The 21,357-nt window shown below is 45.2% G+C and overlaps 1 protein-coding gene across 6 annotated transcripts in view; it reads right to left on the reverse strand.

The window, feature by feature from the left end:
- The window catches only part of grid2ipa (glutamate receptor, ionotropic, delta 2 (Grid2) interacting protein, a), a 38,189-nt gene that overhangs the window by 11,059 nt on the left and 5,773 nt on the right, over positions 1-21,357 (reverse strand). For 3 of the 6 annotated variants that reach the window (XM_074656774.1, XM_074656773.1, XM_074656779.1), the window contains 8 exons: positions 12,457-12,732; positions 5,672-5,757; positions 4,650-4,719; positions 3,901-4,203; positions 2,319-2,470; positions 1,974-2,135; positions 595-701; positions 359-506 (listed from right to left, as the gene is read on the reverse strand). In XM_074656774.1, coding sequence (XP_074512875.1) covers positions 359-506; positions 595-701; positions 1,974-2,135; positions 2,319-2,470; positions 3,901-4,203; positions 4,650-4,719; positions 5,672-5,757; positions 12,457-12,732 — 1,304 coding nt within the window. Of the gene's footprint in view, positions 1-358; positions 507-594; positions 702-1,973; positions 2,136-2,318; positions 2,471-3,900; positions 4,204-4,649; positions 4,720-5,671; positions 5,758-12,456; positions 12,733-16,779; positions 17,318-21,357 lie in introns of those variants that run through there. The other 3 variants (XM_074656777.1, XM_074656775.1, XM_074656776.1) reach the window with 3 other exon arrangements.

A 21,357-nucleotide genomic window follows, 5' to 3' on the forward strand; every position in this document is an offset into this window, starting at 1 on the left:
GGTGTCTGACCCTTCCAACACGTGTCCTAATGTAACAAAATAAACATAAACTAATCATAACAGCCAGGCTGAGAAAATATTGAAAGCAGTGGGTTGTTTCAAGGCTCCTCTGTGCTGTATATTTATGTACATGAAATCACAAAAGATCCTGTAAATGTAATATTCAGTTGAGTGAGAAATGGGTTGGCTGCCTTGGGATTTATCATTCTTGCACTGCAGTTCTTTTGTTATCCTCCCTCTATTACACTAAAAACACACACTCACTCATGCACACAATAGATCAGCACGGTAGTCATTTTATACAGTAAATATAATTGCAGCTGCTACGAGTTTAGTGTATATTTATACTTTGAGCTACCTGTGTTAGCATGCATTGTAGGGGAGGCTGTGCACGAGGGAGGCTCCAGATCCAGCAAACTCTCGGGGGTGGGAGGAGGACGGCTCTTCAGAGACTTGGACCTCTTGGTCGAATACATGTTCTCCAGTTCAGCGTACACTGCTGACAGCTTGTATGGTGGAAACGTACAAAGAAACCAGAGTGAGAGTTGCCCTGATGATGAGGTGAATGGTGATATTTAGGACTTTGGTACGTACATTGGTGAGGTTGTTGGGAGTCTCAGGAAGGGAAGTACCGTCTCCTGACTGTCTCTCTCCTGGAGCCAACCTCATCCCTGACTCCAGCACCGTCTCTACACGGAGGCCTACGACAACCAGGTAGCCGAGTTAGCCCTGGACCATGTATGGTTTTGAGGATGTGGGCTTGGGCTGATTTGTGCTAACAGTCAGCTCAGGTTATTTGTGGGCCAGTAATGGAAGAGCTATCAACCAAGCGATTTTGGCTACATGGGAATATGTTAAAGGGATAGTTCGGATGTTGTGAAGTGGGGTTGTATGAGGTACTTCTCCATAGTCTTACCTACAGTTGATGATGGGAGTCATCTACTGAGGAAAAGCAATGTACTGCTGTGGACGGGGCCGGCAGCCAAACGTATTTTAGCCACCTAAAAGAAAAGCCCACCTAAAAAAATCAACATCAGTTTAATTGTACGCTATATTTAGAATATTTTCACTGCTTTACCTTGCAGTCAGACAGTTAGACAGTTATACGGTCTATGTTTCCGACGAGGAACTGAAGCTGCTCTCGCCAAAGCCACCAGACTCCATTGAAAAAAACAGTAATTTTACCTTGCAGAACATGGAAGTTGCTGGTCTACCGCTGCCTCAATCGGTTAGTTTGTCTGTGTTATTGTGTGACTTTGGTTAGATCGGATTCACCAAAAACCACACTGTAGCAACAAACTAACTGATGTACTGCAAGGTAAAATTACCCGTTCTATTTCATCCTTACTGACCGCCAGAGTTCTTAGTCATCCAGCCGCAGTTACATTCGTAACTTTCGTTTTTTCAATGGAGTCTTGTGGCCTTGGCTTGAGCATAGATGGATACAACAGCTTCAGTTCCCCGTCGGAAAGAGCTGCTTAACAAGGTAAAGCGTCGAAAATATTCTAAATATAGCGTACACTTAAACTGATATTGATTTTTTCTTTTAGGTGGCTAAAATACATTTTGCTGTCGGCCCCGTCCACAGCAGTGCATTGCTTTGCTTCTGTGCAGTAACTCCTGTCTGCTTCTCCAAGCTGACAGGAGTACTATAGATAAGTACCTCATACGACCCCACTTCAAAACACCCAAACTATCCCTTTAAGCTATTTTTTTTGTATATAAAATAGTTTAGAAAATATACAGTATGAACTGAACTAGTATGAGCCACACTGGCCACGTAAAACAAATTGGAAGCTGGAAACCAAAGCTACAGATTCCACATTTAACATTACTGTGTTGATGCTCACGATGAGGATAATGTTGATAATGCTGAAAATAACAGCAACGGCGGTGATAAGAATCAAGAGTGTCATGGTGGTCGTAGTGTTACTGTTGCTACGGATGATAATGAAGATAATGAAGGTCTGTACCCATGCCCATGTGTGTGCCAATGACCAGGTCGTCAGAGCTACGTCCCCTCACACTGCTCCTGTACGTGGTCCCTGTCACCCTCATGGAGCTGCTACGTCGATGGGGCTCGGGGGCAACGTCGGGCTCCGGAGGAGGGGGAGGAGGTGGTGGTGGTGGTGGAACTGGAACACACACACATATTGGCAATGCAGAGGAAGAGGCAACGGTGCATGAAGGGCACCTGAGTTGATTACTGAGCCGGTGAAGTTGTTAAAGATCCCCCATGGCAGCGCCCACACACACAAACACCCCTTTTTCATTCACATAATAAACACTCACACCAAAATGTGCGCACACACACACACCTGGCGCTTTGTATCCAAGAAAGCGTGAGATCTTGCTCTGGCAGTGCTCCTGCTCCTCATACGTCAGCAGCTGGTAGACAAACTGCCAGATCACCTGTTTGGCTGGAGTATCCAGCACCGGGAACACATCCACGATCAGAGTGTCAACATTCCTGTTGCCATGGAAACACAGGCAAGGTGACAGATCGCCTGGCTGTCCGATCAGAACGTCAGAAGTTGAGCTTGAAGGTACGGTCGCCCACATAGACGCCGCATTGGATGCTTCAAGCCCGTTGCAGCGATACGTCAGCGTGGCCACCGTATTGGACCGGGCAAGACTGGCCTGTAGCCCTATACAAGTGAACGAGGGAGCTGCCGTTTTTCTGGATAAAAAGCACTATAACGTCTGCATTTCTCGTTATTATATTAAAGGTGTTTATGATCTACGTGGAGTAGAAAAATAAAGTTTTGTCTCCAGTTACTTAGAGTTTGGATAGTTCAGCTATAATCGCTGCTAGACGTTCAGCAGACGAGTGTGTACTTACTTAAAATACTTGACAAAACTCACGTTTGTCAAGTATGGCTTTGGCTTGTTTTCCTGTAAAGAGGTCCCCGTATAACATAATATAATATAATATAATATAAATAATATAACATAATATAATATCATATAATATAATATAATATAAATAATATAATATAATATAATATAATATAATATAATATAATATAAATAATATAATATAATATAATATAATATAATATAAATAATATAATATAATATATATAAATAATATAATATAATATAAATAATATAATATAATTTAATATTATATTATATTATATTATACCATGAAATGTCTTCCTCCGTTTTAGCGATCATGCTTTCAATCTATAGTAATACTAATAATAAGAGCAATCAGAATAACAGGCAAGTACATAAATAAATAATGGTAACAATAAATATTGGTATAATAATATTAGTTATGATCTAAATTTATTGAAATAATGATGACAATACAGCAATTACAAAAACAAAATAATCTAATAGAGTAAAAAGACGTGCCATCACTTTTATTGTCTGCAATATTAGACACATATTGTTTTTAATACGTATCGTACATTTCATGTTTATGTTAACTTAACGTTACTCCTCGTAGATCATAAACCTTTTAATATGATAACGACTCGTTGAAATCGGTTGAGAAATGTAGACGTTATAGTGCTTTTTATCTAGAAAAACGGCAGCTCCCCCGTTCACTTGTATGTGTTTGCCGGCCTTGCCATGTCCAATATGGCGCCCACGTTGACGTACAATCCAGGAGTCAATGCGGCGTCTATGTATATACAGTATGGCTATGCAGGCAAACGTCTTAAGCAGCGGCAACAGTATTTGTGTTATTACTCTCGCTGCCAGAGGGGGGAGATAAAAGTTACACACTACAGCTTTAACTACCTTATTGGAACGTATTTATACCTCCACAATGCACTTTTCACTCGTATGGTATAATATAAAAGCATATAACAGTACAAAATACAAGCATTTTCAGTTATTCCTCCTTGTGTCACGTCACATCCAACCTCTGACCCCCTCTATTCTCACCTGTGCTGGAAGAAGTTCTCCAGAGCCTTGCAGATGGTGTACCTCTCCTGGATGGTCAGCAGGTGCTCCAGCTGCTGTCCGAAGGTGCGGCCCTGAACCCGGATGCTGGCCGGCAGGATCTCCGCCACCCACTGCAGGGAGCTGAGCACGGGGGAGCGGGGGAGCTCCGTGGGAACGCTGCCGCCGCCCCCCGCCAGGTCCTGCTCTGACAGGGAGAAAGTAGGCGGACCGTCCTCCACTACCAGAGTGGGCATGGCGCCGCTGCCCTGGAGCATGGACACCACCTTCTCATGGGAGGAGGTCCTACAGGCAGACACATGGAGAAACACTCACACTGTGACAGCCTTTTCACTGCATGAGCCAATTATTTATTTTTTTAGAAAGAAGCGAGTTTAAATCAATTAGTCAATTCATGATGTGTGAATAAATAAACAACATGAAAAGCTTTCTGAATTCTGCAGAGAACATTACACATACTGGGGTATAAAGACTCTCTGGGGAGCTGCTTCTTTCTCATTGTTTGTCTTCTAATTTCAGCTATTTTTCAACCAAATCCATCTGAATTTAATTTCCACTCCCTTCAACAACTGTGTGAGCTCTGCAAACAACAACACATCTTCAAAAGAGGAACAGTATTACCATATTTATGTTTACTTGTAAATATAAATATAGATTTAGATACGGTTTTATGTGGAGCTTGAGCACAATTTGCAAAGAATTTGTGAAGTGAAAGCGGGTGAGAGCTCAACCTCATGTCCAGTCCATTGAGAAACAGGATGCGGTCTCCTGGTTTCAGACCTGCCTTGTCTGCTGGGCTCACTGCAGAACAGACAATGAGTAAGAGACGTTTGATTTGATCATTTCCACGTTACAAGAACGGTACAGTGGGAGAGTTTGGAAGCTTTATAAAGATATAACACTCATGTAATAAAACTGTATTTTAGATATAAAGGCTTGGATGTCACAGATTTTTTTACAGCTCAACCAAGGATAAAACAAAAGGGCTGATGAGAAACTGGCCTGCACACTAAATATAGTAGAACTCAACCCAAGCCAAGAAGCAAGAAATCTAGGAGTGATCTTAATTTCATGTGCGGGGTGTCACAAAAAAACCCCAGCATTTTATCATTTGAAGCATATCCCCAAAGTGATGCCATTTCTCTCTCTGAGCAACACAGAGAGACTGATTCATTTTATAATTAGCAGGCTAGACTATTGTCTCCTTTCTGGTCTACCGAGGAATTCAATAAATCAACTACAATTAATTCAAACTTCTGCAGTTCGAGTGCTGACGGAGACCAAAAGGAGAGCACACATTACGCCTATTTTAAAGTCTTTACACTGGGTTACCTGTTAGTTTTCGTACTGATTTTAAAATTCTTTTATTAGTTTATGAGGCACTACATGGCCATGCACCAGACTACCTCTCAGAAAGTAAACTAAAAATCCATCTGTTTGGTCATGGCTTAAATGTCATTTTTTTAAATATAATTTTAGTGGTTTTAATATTTATACTAGTTCATACCATTTTTATCTATTATCTATTTTACTAATTTTGTTTTATTAACATTGTACTCCTTTAAGTAACTGTTGATCATCATTATCAATCGCTTGTAAAGCACTTTGAAGTGCATTTGATTTGTTCGAAAAAGTGCTATATAAATAAAGTTTTGATTGATTGATAACAGTGTTATTACAGCGTAATAACTAAAAGTACTCCTATACGACAACAGCTTGATCCTTTACTCACACACACACATTTTTGACTCACCGGGGATGACCGAGTCGATCCACACTGGAGCATGGCCTCTAAGGGTGAAGCCAAAACTTGTGTTACCTTTACACACTCTCACTGTCCTAAAGAGACAAATATGAGCTTTGATTAATGGCAGGACGGAGGAATAAACAAACCCTTAAAATTAAAAGAAAAGCAGATATTTATAAATACTCTCAATAAATAAAATAAATATAAAAAATATATAAATATCTTAAGTAATCGCTAAATTTACGAGGTTAATATATGAAAAAAAGTCATGTTTATAACTTTCCTACAATTAAATACTGCATGGGTTACCATACTGTAATACGGAAGCCCTAAACGGACTGCATTCAAACAGTCCAAATCGAGCTGACAGCATGGATGTATATATCCATGGCTGACAGTGCTGGACTTGGGGAAGTTAGCGGAAGGATTTTATGTCTGTATGTAGGCAGAGATGTCTTCAACTCAAGTATATCAGTCATTTTCAGAAATTATTCATACATTTTTTCCTCACAATTTTGTGACGACAAATTCACAATTTTATAATCCATTTAATCTTATTTCCATATATGTATTTTGTATGTACCTTATTTTGAAAACCAGATGTAGTCGCACGTGTATCGTTCCGCTCACTTCGCCAAGTCTATCACTGTGAGCCAAACCAGCAGGAAGTGCACCGGGCTTTAATGCAAATTTTCGTAGTGGCCAAACGGTGGAATTACAACTTCCATGTCCGTCATGTGATGTCATTGAGCCCAAAAATACTTTTTCCCATAGACTTACATTGGGAACGAGTCGTCTGTAACTCAGCGGATAATTTTATTTTTGAGGTGAATCAACTTCCCAGTACGAACACTTGAATAGCCCTTATTTAAATCATTAGGTCCTAAAAGTTGTAAAATGCACTAATAGCTGAATCCAGAGTTATTTCCCTTCCTCCGTTCATGTGAATGAGAGCCAGACCGAGGCTGGAGCGAGGGCTGGGAGGCGGAGTTAAAGGAAACGCTACTGTGCCTGCTCCATGGGCCCAATGGATGCGGAAGATCGCCGGATGATCCGGGTACTTTATCACTTGGCGGTTGAGGCCATTTTGGTTTCATGCGCCACTGAGAAACTCTCATAGTAATGAACGGGAGTGTTGTGTTCTGGCTGTGCCAGCTTGTTGTGGTGAACTGTGGTGGTTTTGGATGGGGTTTATTTGTATGTATTTCCGGTGTTTCCTGTTTTATTTTGGTGATTCACTCCTCCTGTGTCTTGTCTGGGTTTACTTCCTTCCTTTGTCTGTTTTCCCGCCTTGTGGTTGATTGTCTGCCCCGCCCTGATTTGTTTCACCTGTGTGTAATTTGTCTGTTATTTAAGCCTGTGTGTTTCCCCTCTGTCCTTGTTGGTTCGTACTTGTCTTCCCAGTCCCTTGTCCTCCGTGTTCCTAGTGTTCCTCCGTGTTCCTAGTGTTCCTAGTGTTCCTAGTGTTCCTCCTGCCCGTGACTCTCGCACCCTCTGGTTTGTAGTTTTTTGTTTTTGTTCTCAGTTTGTTTTTGGTGTGTTTTCATTTGTACTTTGTTCCCCTCCTTGTTTTGTTAGTTCTGGAGTTTGTCAGCTGAATTAAAGCTCGCTTTTATTTAAAGATCTTCCTGTCCTGCTTGTACTCTGCGTTTGGGTCATCTTAGTAACTCAGCACATGACAGAACGAACTAACCTTAAATAATGACCCCAGCAGAGAGCTTTTATGCCCATTTGGGCATCCGGATTCGGTCCGAGCATCAGCCTCAGCCCCGGCCTGTTGGCTTCCTGAGCTTCCGGCCCATGCCCCAGCAGTCAGCTAGCTTTAGGCTAGCATCAGCCCCGGATCGGTTCTTGGGAACCCGCCTTGCCCTGGGAGGTCCACTAAGTTTACAGTCTGCTGCTCGCCATGCTGATATACAGGACACTAGCTTGGACCTGCTAGGGGTTGGAGCCCCTAGAAGGAAGCGTGGGTCTCGGAGGCGGCGTTCTCCTAAGCTGCTCAGTGTTCCATCCAAAACCAAGCCTACTCCTGTGTCGGAGGTCCGGCCGACCTCTGCTCCAAGTTTCCTGTCGGAGGTCAGGCCGACCCCTGCTTCAAGCGTCCTGTCGGAGGTCAGGTCGACCTCTGCTCCACGCGTCCTGTCGGAGGTCCGGTCGACCCCTGCTCCAAGTTTCCTGTCGGAGGTCAGGCCGACCCCTGCTCCAAGCGTCCTGTCGGAGGTCCGGTCGACCTCTGCTCCACGCGTCCTGTCGGAGGTCCGGTCGACCTCTGCTCCAAGTTTCCTGTCGGAGGTCAGGTCGACCTCTGCTCCAAGCGTCCTGTCGGAGGTCTGGCAGACCTCTGCTCCAAGCGTCTTGTCGGAGGTCCGGTCGACCGCTGCTCCAAGTTTCCTGTCGGAGGTCAGGTCGACCTCTGCTCCACGCGTCCTGTCAGAGGTCCGGTCGACCTCTGCTCCAAGCGTCCTGTCGGAGGTCCGGCCGACTCCTGCTCCACGCGTCCTGTCGGAGGTCCGGCAGACCTCTGCTCCAAGCGTCCTGTCGGAGGTCCGGCCGACTCCTGCTCCACGTGTCCTGTCGACGGTCCGGCCGACTCCTGTTCCACGTGTCCTGTCGGCGGTCCGGTCGACTCCTGTTCCACGTGTCCTGTCGGCGGTCCGGTCGACTCCTGTTCCACGTGTCCTGTCGGCGGTCCGGTCGACTCCTGTTCCACGTGTCCTGTCGGCGGTCCGGTCGACTCCTGTTCCACGTGTCCTGTCGGCGGTCCGGTCGACTCCTGTTCCACGTGTCCTGTCGGCGGTCCGGTCGACTCCTGTTCCACGTGTCCTGTCGGCGGTCCGGTCGACTCCTGTTCCACGTGTCCTGTCGGCGGTCCGGTCGACTCCTGTTCCACGTGTCCTGTCGGCGGTCCGGTCGACTCCTGTTCCACGTGTCCTGTCGGCGGTCCGGTCGACTCCTGTTCCACGTGTCCTGTCGGCGGTCCGGTCGACTCCTGTTCCACGTGTCCTGTCGGCGGTCCGGTCGACTCCTGTTCCACGTGTCCTGTCGGCGGTCCGGTCGACTCCTGTTCCACGTGTCCTGTCGGCGGTCCGGTCGACTCCGGTTCCACGTGTCCTGTCGGCGGTCCGGTCGACTCCTGTTCAACGTGTCCTGTCGGCGGTCCGGTCGACTCCTGTTCCACGTGTCCTGTCGGCGGTCCGGTCGACTTCTGTTCCATGTGTCCTGTCGGCGGTCCGGTCGACCTCCGCTCCATGTGTCCTGTCGGCGGTCCGGTCGACCTCCGCTCTACGTCTTCTGTCGGCGATCCGGTCGACTCCAGTTCCAAGTGTCCTGTCGGGGATCCGGCTGACCTCCGCTCCACGTCTCCTGTCGGGGGTCAGGTCGACCTCCGTTCCACGTCTCCTGTCGGGGGTCGGGTCGACCTCCGTTTCGGTTGGGCCGCAACCGCCACCTGCTGCTCCGGTTGGGCCGCAACCGCCACCTGCTGTTCCGGTTGGGTCGCAACCTCCACCTGCTGTTCCAGTTGGGTCGCAACCGCCACCTGCTTTACCGGTTGGGCCGCAATCGCCATCTGCTGTTCCGGTTGGGTCGCAACCGCCACCTGCTGTTCCGGTTGGGCCGCAACCTCCACTTGCTTTTCCGGTTGGGTCGCAACCTCCACCTGCTGTTCCGGTTGGGCCGCAACCTCCACCTGCTGTTCCGGTTGGGTCGCAACCGTCACCTGCTGTTCCGGTTGGGTCGCAACCTCCACCTGCTGTTCCGGTTGGGTCGCAACCGCCACCTGCTTTACCGGTTGGGCCGCAATCGCCATCTGCTGTTCCGGTTGGGTCGCAACCGCCACCTGCTGTTCCGGTTGGGCCGCAACCTCCACCTGCTTTTCCGGTTGGGTCGCAACCTCCACCTGCTGTTCCGGTTGGGCCGCAACCGCCACCTGCTGTTCCGGTTGGGTCGCAACCTCCACCTGCTGTTCCGGTTGGGTCGCAACCTCCACCTGCTGTTCCGGTTGGGCCGCAACCTCCACCTGCTGTTCCGGTTGGGTCGCAACCGTCACCTGCTGTTCCGGTTGGGTCGCAACCGTCACCTGCTGTTCCGGTTGGGTCGCAACCTCCACCTGCTGTTCCGGTTGGGTCGCAACCGCCACCTGCTTTACCGGTTGGGCCGCAATCGCCACCTGCTGTTCCGGTTGGGTCGCAACCGCCACCTGCTGTTCCGGTTGGGCCGCAACCGCCACCTGCTGTTCCGGTTGGGTCGCAACCTCCACCTGCTGTTCCGGTTGGGTCGCAACCTCCACCTGCTGTTCCGGTTGGGCCGCAACCTCCACCTGCTGTTCCGGTTGGGTCGCAACCGTCACCTGCTGTTCCGGTTGGGTCGCAACCGTCACCTGCTGTTCCGGTTGGGTCGCAACCGTCACCTGCTGTTCCGGTTGGGTCGCAACCTCCACCTGCTGTTCCGGTTGGGTCGCAACCGCCACCTGCTTTACCGGTTGGGCCGCAATCGCCATCTGCTGTTCCGGTTGGGTCGCAACCGCCACCTGCTGTTCCGGTTGGGTCGCACCCGCCACCTGTTGTTCCGGTTGGGCCGCAACCTTCACCTGTTTTTCCGGTTGGGTCGCAACCTCCACCTGCTGTTCCGGTTGGGCCGCAACCTCCACCTGCTGTTCCGGTTGGGCCGCAACCGTCACCTGCTGTTCCGGTTGGGCCGCAACCGTCACCTGCTGTTCCGGTTGGGCCGCAACCTCCACCGTCTGATTCGCCGGTTGGTCCGCAACCACCACCGGCTGATTCGCCGGTTGGTCCGCAACCGCCACCTGCTGTTCCGTCTGGTTCGCCGGTTGGGTCGCAACCGTCACCTCCTGTTTCGCCTGGGTTTCAGCCCAAAAGCCTTGTTCCTGTGACTGCTGGGCCGCGGTTCCGGGACCCCGGGTTCCCCGGCTCTGGCTCTGCCTTGCCCCCGGGCCGTCCGCCCGAGTTTCCCGGCTCTGGCTCTGCCTTGCCCCCGGGTCATTTGCCGGAGTTTCTCGGTTCGGACTCTGCCCTGCCTCCGGGCCGTCCGCCCGAGTTCCCAGACTCTGTCCCGGTTCTGTCCCCGGGCCGTCCGCCCGAGTTCTCAGGCTCTGTCCCGGTTTTGCCCTCAGGCCGTCCGCCTGAGAGGGTCGGTGCCCAGGGTTCCTGGAGTCCCTCCTCCGGGCCCCCCTCCGCCCACCCGGTTCTGGTTGTGGAACGTCTGGGATCCGTCCCTTGAGGGGGGGGCTATGTTGTGTTCTGGCTGTGCCAGCTTGTTGTGGTGAACTGTGGTGGTTTTGGATGGGGTTTATTTGTATGTATTTCCGGTGTTTCCTGTTTTATTTTGGTGATTCACTCCTCCTGTGTCTTGTCTGGGTTTACTTCCTTCCTTTGTCTGTTTTCCCGCCTTGTGGTTGATTGTCTGCCCCGCCCTGATTTGTTTCACCTGTGTGTAATTTGTCTGTTATTTAAGCCTGTGTGTTTCCCCTCTGTCCTTGTTGGTTCGTACTTGTCTTCCCAGTCCCTTGTCCTCCGTGTTCCTAGTGTTCCTCCGTGTTCCTAGTGTTCCTAGTGTTCCTAGTGTTCCTCCTGCCCGTGACTCTCGCACCCTCTGGTTTGTAGTTTTTTGTTTTTGTTCTCAGTTTGTTTTTGGTGTGTTTTCATTTGTACTTTGTTCCCCTCCTTGTTTTGTTAGTTCTGGAGTTTGTCAGCTGAATTAAAGCTCGCTTTTATTTAAAGATCTTCCTGTCCTGCTTGTACTCTGCGTTTGGGTCATCTTAGTAACTCAGCACATGACAGGGAGTCCGCCTCCAACGCTGTATCCAGTTCTCTTAATAGGCTGGGCTCGATCTGGGACGTTCGGATGCATTTACCGTCAGCTGATTTGACGCAAACATTATAAGTAAGAAAAGAAAACGACCTTTTGTTTTCTCACGATAACCTAATATTCTCGTTTTGTTTGAGTCATGTCCGTTCAGGGCTTCCGTACAGTAGTTAGACTTAAAAGATATGACATAATGGACACAAGCTGTGCTTAAGTGAGGGTGGTAGAATTCATTAATCACTATAGCTCATTGCACACAGAGTTGTGGCTGTGATCTGTTAAAAAAAAAGTTATCCGCAATGAGACAAATTATGAAGTTTAATCCAGAGTCCAACTGCGAACCTCCTGCAGATTTCCATATTGAGCAGACTACTTTAAACTCCCATCCTGCATGAATAACCCAACTTAAATATGGACAGTAGTCCCAAGAGGGGAGCTGTGTAACATCCTCATAAACCAGAGCCATAGAAGAGATTAGGGGCACTTTATTCTTACAGTTTCAAGAGATGGTGATCGGATGTTTGTAATCATGTTGTTTACTTTTCACATCTTTTAATCCTGATAAATGTTTTTTATCTAGGCAGAAAACAAACTGTCATCAATTCATAAAGATGTGACAGTAAACAACATCACAGCAGATGAAGAGAGCATCTAAATAGGTTTATGTTCCCATTGGCTAAATCACTGAAGGGTCTATTTTTCACTTAACTCCTACTCGTCTTAATTCACATAAATTGCTTCCAGAGGAAGAGCAGTCACAGCAGTTATAAATGTGATCAGACATAAGGAGAGAGGATGTGTTATTTTAGGAAAAAGGGTTTTCTTTGAAAGCTAAAAATGACACACGCTGTGTAGCTGGTGGGATGGTGATTGTGATGGTGATGGGTCTCCTGCTGATAAAAGGCCAAAACATGCAGGAACTAAAAAAAGACAAATAATAAATCTGCAATTTGACATGTAACACAGACCTGCAGTTGGTGGTGGTGCCACTGGTGTGCCCAGCTATGAGCGAGGTGGTCTTGCGCATGCCGCGGGTTGGGGGGACCACGCCTTCCTCTGCGTGGGTGCGTGGCACTGAACTGGCGCGGGTGGAGACCAGAAGGCGTTCGGGGTGATCCTCGCTCCGGCTGCGGCGGAGGTGGTTGCGGCTCGGGTCGCTGAAGCTCCGCCCTTTGAGCCGGCTCATCAGGCTCTGGGAAACCACCTCGTCAAAACGCTCCCGGTGCTTCTTGGGAATGAAGATCCTGGCGAACATAGCGGGATCAGACACTCAGAAAAATCACATCATTACAGATTACAAAAATTCTTCATCCTGATCTCTCAAAAAAGCATCCATCGTCCAAAGTATCCAAAAAGAAAAAACAGAGGGATTCTTGTTCTGACTACATATTGTTCCAGCTGCAGCATCCACTTAATTGGTTCAAAAATAGTTCAGTCCATATCGCCTCATGGGAGGGCCGAGGTAGGTAGAAGGGATTGGTCCAACATTATTTTGTGTGTATGTGTTTTTAAATGTATGTGTGTGGGAGAATGAAAGAGATAAGAGACAAGCTTTGTTTGTGTGGTCCTGTCACATTAGCAGCTGCAGGTAAAGAGTGTTCAGTATCGGTGACAGCTCCCCACTAATATGCGAAGAGGAGGAAGCTCAGAGCCACCTCTGGGAGAAAGTGTTCCTCTCCCCCTTCTACCAGTGTTATTCTTCCCCTCCCCATAATCAACTCCCAAATGCCTTTATCCTCTTAAAGGAAAAACCCACCCTCACATACTGTCAGTTTGTGCGATTTAGTGTGTACCAGGGGTGGTTTTGTGAGCGTGCGTTTTACTCCAGTCTGTCTTGTGTGCCGCATACATGTAGATGAAAAGAAAGTGTCGAGGTCAATTAAATAAAGATTGGAGAGAGGAAAGCAGTGTTTGCATCAAACCTGTCAAAGAAGGATTGTATAGAGAGCTGCAGAAATGAGTCCTAAAACCCGGAAATGAGTTAGCATTTTAGCACTTCTGGTTCCCTCGTCTGGAAGTCGATGGGTTTTTAGTTTGATGCCTGCAATAAGGTCTGTAGTTAACACAAGCTGAAGAGGATGTGAATGTGTTCATGTGAATGAGACCCAGTCCGAGGCTGGAGCTCAAGCCCTGACAACGGCGTGACGTTGGGACCCCGTGACCAAGTCATGTGACCGAGCGGACGCTACTCCGCCAATCATCTCGGACGGTACTCCGCCAAGATCTGGGTACTTTTCCAGACGGAAGTCGAGCCATTTAGGCTTCATACGCCAATGAGCAACTTTCATAGGAATGACCGGGCCCCGCCTCCAACAATGTATCCAGTTCTTTTAACACATCCATGGTCGTACCCCAAAGATATGACGCGTTGATGACGCGTGACATCTCCTCTTTTCACTCTCCTTGGTTGGCCTACAAAAATACGTCATCCCTGCAGCGCTCTATTTAAGCTGTCTGACAGGCTTGATGTAAAAATTGGTATGTCTGCTTCTTCTATGACAGATTTCTCAGTGTGGGATTGTTCAACATCAGCATACAACTGTAAAGAAAGCAGCATTTTCTGTCTGACATTTACCACTGATGTTTTGTTCTGCTTTAAATGTCTACTCCCGTTAAACCCGCTTATGGCTGAGCTGTCTGCTGCACAATGTTTATATTAGGCCAATTATCTGCAAGAACAAGAGAGATACATAACAACAGAAATGACCCAGAAATGGAAGAATCGTTGCCAGTAACTGTGCTGGGAAAAAAGTTTTAGGCTGCGATTTTCCTTTAAATATAGGACGCCTTCTCCCTTTTTCTTTCTCTTTTATCTGATGGTTCTGCGTACACATACACAAGCAAACCATCTCACACACCTCATTTGTCCCTTTTCTATTTAGCATATCTCTCTCCCCCCCATCCCGCCTACAAAATGATGCTGCCTCCATCCTCAACAAAAGCCTCTCGTCTTCATCATGAATCTCCAGGGTGCTTCCACTGTGCAGAGGAGAAAAGAGTGCTTTGGTTTTTCCGAGTGCACCAGTTCCAATGTGCATCCAGACACACGCAGCACAACTCCTCGCTCAAACGCTACTTTTTTGACAATTAGGCTCGGCGGTGCGGCTTGGTTTTCAAAGCTGTCACGGTCCTTTTGCAGGCACATTTGGGGAGCATTGTTCGGAGGCAAAGATTAGATGATTTGGTAGTTTCATAAAAACATAGAGAAAGTGTTGAGGTTGAATTAAGAACTGCCTCCGTACCAATATCTTACAATCCAAAGTTGAGGGAAGCCAACAGATATTTCCCCCATTTTTTACCAAGACAAAAATCTGATTCACTAAAGTTCACAGACTCACACACACACACACACACACTCAAAAAACACACATGTAATTACAGATATCCAATAAAAGCTGGGACCATATCCAAGGTCAATCACTGTGTAATAAAAACACTAACTTTTATAAATCGGGTCATTGACCCAAATCAAACCACTCCAACTAATCCCAACTAACAACCTGTGCTCGTCATATCTTGGACAGTTTTCAAGCGAACCAAATGCATGCTGCCTGTGCGGGCAATTGTTGAGATGGACTCAGGTAAACACCAGGTTAACATTAGTGGGAGAAGACTGACCTGGACTTCTGCAGAAGTCCGATGTTTGATTGACATCAGGGCCAAAGAGAAAACGCACAATATGCTAAATAAAGTCCACAAAAACAGTGACGTTTATAAAGTCATACACTGGAGGAGAACATTAGATCAGTGCCAAGTGAAAAAACTTCAACAGCGTCAAAGTCTGTGATTCCCTGCACAGAGGTGGCAGCTCTCGAGATGAAAAAGATAAATTCGCTCCGTACACGCCCCTCAGCAACAAACAAAAATGAACCAAAAATATTAATTTAACAGTTAATTCATTAGATGGTGTTCCACAGGGCTCAATCATGGGTCCCCTTTTGTTTCACCTTGATGTTAAACATAAACCCATCATATAGACTTCATTATTACTATAATTATGATGATGATATACAATAATATCACTCATAGACAATCTTAGTCCTATCAGTGCACTCTCAGTGTATTACGGACATACACAAGTGATGCCAGGGCAAAAAACATCTTGAAAGTATAACCACTTCCACAGACACAATTTCATCTGCTTACTACGAAGACATCCATATAAATAAAAGCCAAAGCAAGTAGTGCATGTAGGTGTCAGTGATTAAGTGCTGGTTGTGTTCATGCAGCAAAATGTCCACACTTCCCCGAAGGGCCAAAATGTGCTCGTCTGTGACGCCAGGCTGCTCTTAAGTGCCATCTCTAGGGCCAGCTTTGTACAGCAAGAGTAGACGAGTTAGAGGCATAACACAACAACATGAATGAATACCAAACTCTGTAAACTTAGCCCATAGTTGCAGAGATATACACATGAGCACAAGCAGGTAAAATATGACCGAGCCAGAGACGAGGAAGAGAGGAAGTGGAGAACTAGAGCTCTTTCTAGGCCAGGGTCATGTAACTACTGGGAATGAGGCAGGCTAGTATGTGATTACAGGAGATGTAGGCCACAGAACTTTTCCCAAAAACTCATGCATCACTACGGTTGCTTGGACAAAAGGCGGATAAGGGAAACTAAACAGAATGGGGCCATTTATGTGATTTTATGACAGTCACATAGGGCCGGGCACTATCGATTTTCATTAACTTTATCACCTCCAACGCCTCTCATGTCATGTTACAATCTCAGTCAAAGAAGATTTCTCTTCAAAACAAGCGAGCAGAAACTTCACAGGTTTCCTCCGTTGAAGTTGGATGTAGGCCTCGGGATGCCCTCAATTATAAGGAGGGCGAGAGGAGTCTATAATTAGGCCTGAAGGAGGGGTGGATCAAGGACAGAGCACGCAGAGGGATGAATGACAATTGCTATCAGCTGGAAAACTCATTGCAAGAACCATTATTATCAGACCCACTTCTGATCAGCTATTTTGACAGCCGGGCCAGTCGTGAATTTGCAAACACAAAGCATAACTGTAGACACAGAAAAAGACACAGAAAGCAAAATGAAGTAGTTATTTGGAGAGTTTTGCTAGAATCTCGCAGTGTCCTCATGTTTCACAGACTGGAAACAGACGTAGGGAAAGTACAGAGTTTCATATTTTTACATGCCGACAGAAAGCGCAAAAGAATCATCAATACAAACTTGATAACAAACGCACAGAAAACAATACTTCAGCAACTTCAGCTACAAGTCAGCACAAACAACACGAAGCACAGCGAACACCGCTGAGATCAAAGGGAAAGTGCCATACCGAAAGTGTCTGGAAACGTTCCTATCCCTTCCCATGGTTCTTCAGGGCTTTGAGGAAGTAGCTGAGCTCAGTTAAGCAATGCAAATGCCTCTCCTCTATCTCGGCGAGTCCCCATCTATAGCTTGAACAAACAAACTCTCCCGAACAAAGGGGAAAGAAGAGGAAAGATGAGAAAAAGGGAAGGTGTCCTGGATCTTAAAAGCGCTCGCTGCAGGCTCGGAAAGCAGCCAGAGGAAGAAAGAGAGAGAATGAGAGGAGCAGACTGTGAGGGTGGCTGAGGCTCACATCTCTCCACACCTCCAAAACATCCTCAGGTAGCATCATCAGCTGTTCTCCAACTTCATGTTTGGGGCAGCGCTCTTTCTTCGTTCCCATATTTTTGTCCCCTTCTTCCACCAAAGAAGCCGGGGTCGAGCCAGGTCACCGTCTTCTCGGTCACAGTTTAAAGGATAATCCTCGTCACAGAGTCGTCCATCATTTTGCAGTAAGAGGTAGTGAGTGACAAATCTTCTCTTCCTTCGGTGGAAGAGGAAGGAAAGAGTGAGATGAAGAGAGGAGTAAGTGAGGAGGGAGAGAGGAGAGAAGTGGAGGAGAGAGGAGAGCCCCAGTGGAATATCAAAGGCAGGTCAGCACAATGGTTGTGCGTATGTGAGTGTGTGTGTGTGAGTGTGTGTGCGTGCACGTACAGAAACTTTGACAGTCACGTCTGCACGACATCTACGACAACGTCTATCCAAATGTCTCCAAACATTTCCAGCCCCAAAACAACTTGACTGATTCATAAAACATTTGTGAAAGACAGAAACACTCTGGTATTCAAATAAAAATGAAAGTAAAATAATATTGAACTAATTTTGTTTAAGTATTTTATTTAATTATATTCATATTACTTGATTATTTTTATATTCTGTTTTATTTACTCTCTTGTAAACGTGCCTTAAACACACAGTAAACACTCTGTATTTGTCCTGTGCAGGTGTTGGGACCACAGGGATACAAGCAGGTGCTGGGAATGTGGTGTGTGAGAATATATTTTATTCATTTATTTATATTAATTTATTATTATCATTATTTATATATTTATTTATTTATTTATTAGTAACATTATTTATTTTTATTCATACATTTTAAAATTGTATTTATTATATTTTTTATTATATTTTATAATTTTCATTTATTTATTTATATGTTTTATTTTATTATTATCATTATTTATTTATTTTTATTCATACATTTTAAAATTATATTTATTATATTTTTTATTCAATTTTATAATTTTTATTTATTTATTTATATGTTTTATTTTATTATTATCATTACCATTTTTTTTAACATTGTTTTTGAATATTTTGTTTTCCAATTTACAGTTACTATCCGTTATATGTACATATTTTATTTGTTGTGATTTAGGTTGTGGTCGTCTTGTTTTCTTAAGGAAAAGCATGATTTATAAAAAAACTGCACTGCATCCTGGGATGAGAATGCATCCGTCTCATTAATTCATATCTTTGAAGTCTATATGCAGATAGAGTATCAGACAAAGGCCTTCAGTTCATTGTAATTACATTCAATTACCACAACACTACAGGACAGCATGAACAAAAGAGCGAATAGATGTTCCATTATTGACTCCGATGACACTGACAGATACACTAATCTTTTGCGCAGCTTTCAAGTGTTGAAGCGCTCGCTAACCCCTGGGCTTCAGAGACGTTTATGAATCGACACTGGCAAAATGTGTCAGAAACCAAAGAGAGAATTTATTAAAGGAAGTAGGCTGCTTAAAAATAGAACACATCCTGTGGGAGAGCGAGGCAAATCGGCGAGGGGACAGAGGCAGATGGAGCGGAGCGTGGCCCAGCTGGTCAAGTTGTACAAAGGCAACACAGAAGAAACAACTTCGTAAGGTGTTAAGCACACCTCACATCCTCTGATACGGCGACCTCTAAGTATCGGACTGGGGTGGGGTGTTTGGGTGGAGAGTTTTCAAGTGTGAGTGTGGCTGTCACGGGAAGTGACAGTGATTGAGGTAGAGGGAGTGAGACTGACAGATTGGCAGACAGATACAGGGGGAGGAGACAGCGAGCGAATAAAAGAGGGAGATTCAGCTTCAGTGGCAGACACACCGATTCTCCACGCCTCATACGACAACACTGACACCTGGCTCATCACTAACATTGGGCCTCATGCAGGAAGCGATATACAAACAAATTTTCTCTTATTTTTGATCATATCCACGATTTGTTCTTATTTTGTTAGCTCCCATTGATTTCTGGGATTCACCAAAATGTACTTAAAGTGGCAGTAGGCAGTACGTTTTTGTCATCATTGGGCAAATATTCCATAATAACCTTTCAGCATATTGTAATTCAAGTGTTCTGAGAGAAAACTAGACTTCTGCTCCTCCTCATGGCTCTGTTTTCAGGCTTTAAAAAATCTAGCCCGTGACGGGAGACTTTGACCAATCACAGGTCATTTCATTGAGAGGAGCGTTCCTATTGGCTGTGCTCCGGTCATGTGACCAGAACTTGGCGTTCCTTCACCAGATTTCACAATGGCGGCGTCACAAACTTTCTCACTTTACAGCTAAACCGCGCACTACAAGATGATTCTGAGAACGTTTGAGGAGAGAAATAGCCATTACAGTAACAGAATATTGATTCATATTTGATCAGCGCTGCCTAGTTTGACCGTTTGGTCGGAGTTCGTGAGTGATTGACAGCCTGCTCTCATAGACGGCAGCTGGACAGCGGACCTCAGATCAGCTCTTACTGCTTGTTTTCCTCCGGTCTGTGAAATCTTGCAGATGCCGTTAAGAGCACCGGAGGACACAGAGGCACATGATTTTATTCAGGTTACCTGTTTCATGTACTACTGTCACGATATATTTACGACCAAGTAGGATTCATCATTCAGCACACCGGGGTACGAGCAGATTTGGATGGTTAGGAACATTTGATGTATCTGGAGTTTACTTCTCTTATTTTTTTCTAACAGAAAATTAAGAGAAAAAAATAACTAAATAAATAAAAATTATATATATATATATATATATATATATATAATTTATAGAGCCCCAAACTCTGGTTTCTTAATCTCTCACTGGTATTCCTGCTGAGAGGTTAGACGCACAACTGTTCAGATCACTGTGATTAGAAGCTATAAAGGGCAACCAGTAAATAAGAACAGAGAAAATAGAGAAAACCATCAATATCAACATATTCAGGTTAGCTCTCACTCTGTATCTTTTAATGTGTTAGTATGCTCATATTTGCTAATTAGCACTAAACACAATGTACAGCTAAGGGCGATGGGATTGTCATTAGTTTTTGCAGGTATTTAGTCATAAACTGAAGCATTGGACAAATTTAAAAAAAAAAAAAAATTTAAAAAAAACTGACCTGAAAACATTTTGAATTTTTGACGCGTTACACTGACTTCAGGACGGTTTAAATTATTTTAAGTCTGGAGCCTTGAAATCCAGAATGTAATATGGCACTTAAATGCACTAAATAGGTTTAGTTTGAACAGATATTATTGCATATGTATGCAATTTAAGCAATAAAAATGATATTTTTTCTAAAAAGGGAAACTAATTAGTTGTTCTGTCTTATTTTCTCCTTTTATATATTCACTATTGCTCCTTAATGAAGCAAAAATACAGTATTTTGTATCCAATAAATTGATGGAATAATCAGTAGAATTACTAAAACAATCGATAGCCGCAGCCCTAATGCCTTTTAAAAATATAATCAGCAACACATTTCCCCACTAACAGAACTTCCACATTACATTTCTTCCCCAGATGCCTGAGACATCTCACTGTCAGCAGCAGCCATTAACACCAACACCACCCTGAGGCATGGCTCATCCTGGACAACCTGGAAGCAGAAACTCCCCTCAGGCTCCAACCACAGAAACATGTTCATCAGATTCTGCTGTAAACATCCAGAGCTATTCCAAACCTGGAAAATATCTTTTTAGCCCTTTTCAGAGTAAGATTTGCACAACTTAATTGGCACAAAAAAACATATTGTTGCCCAAAATGACAGCACAAACAGCGCCGATAATGACAACAACGCAATGACACAGCAGCCAGAGGAAGAGGAAAAAGAGGAAAAACTTTGCATATCAAAGCCTGTCAAGGTTACAGCGCACCTGAACTTAACACAGCAGGATGGAATTATGGGTAACTGCAGCTATCTGAAGTAGATTTATCTAATCTAAAGAGAGACTCAGGCTTCCTATTGGGAGAGTTACTGTACTTTTCTCACTGGCTAAAGGTGAGAGAAACAGCTAAAACAGCTCTCATTTCTCTATGGACAAAGCTAATGCATAATTAATGGGACTCCTGAGCAAAACAAACATTACAAAGCATTTTTTCCTCTCTGAGGGAGGAAATGTGCTGTGATACAGGCAGCTGTGTCGGAGGAAACTAAGATGGACAACAGCTTTGTTTTTTAGCTGGAAGGAGAACAAATTACTCCCTACAAATGAGTCACTGGAAAAACTGAACGCTAAATGATTGTTACGAGACGGCCACTACAGAAATGCTTTAAATGCACCACATCTTACTTC

This window comes from Sebastes fasciatus, chromosome 13 (genome assembly GCF_043250625.1).
Source record: "Sebastes fasciatus isolate fSebFas1 chromosome 13, fSebFas1.pri, whole genome shotgun sequence".
Lineage (NCBI taxonomy): Eukaryota > Metazoa > Chordata > Actinopteri > Perciformes > Sebastidae > Sebastes > Sebastes fasciatus.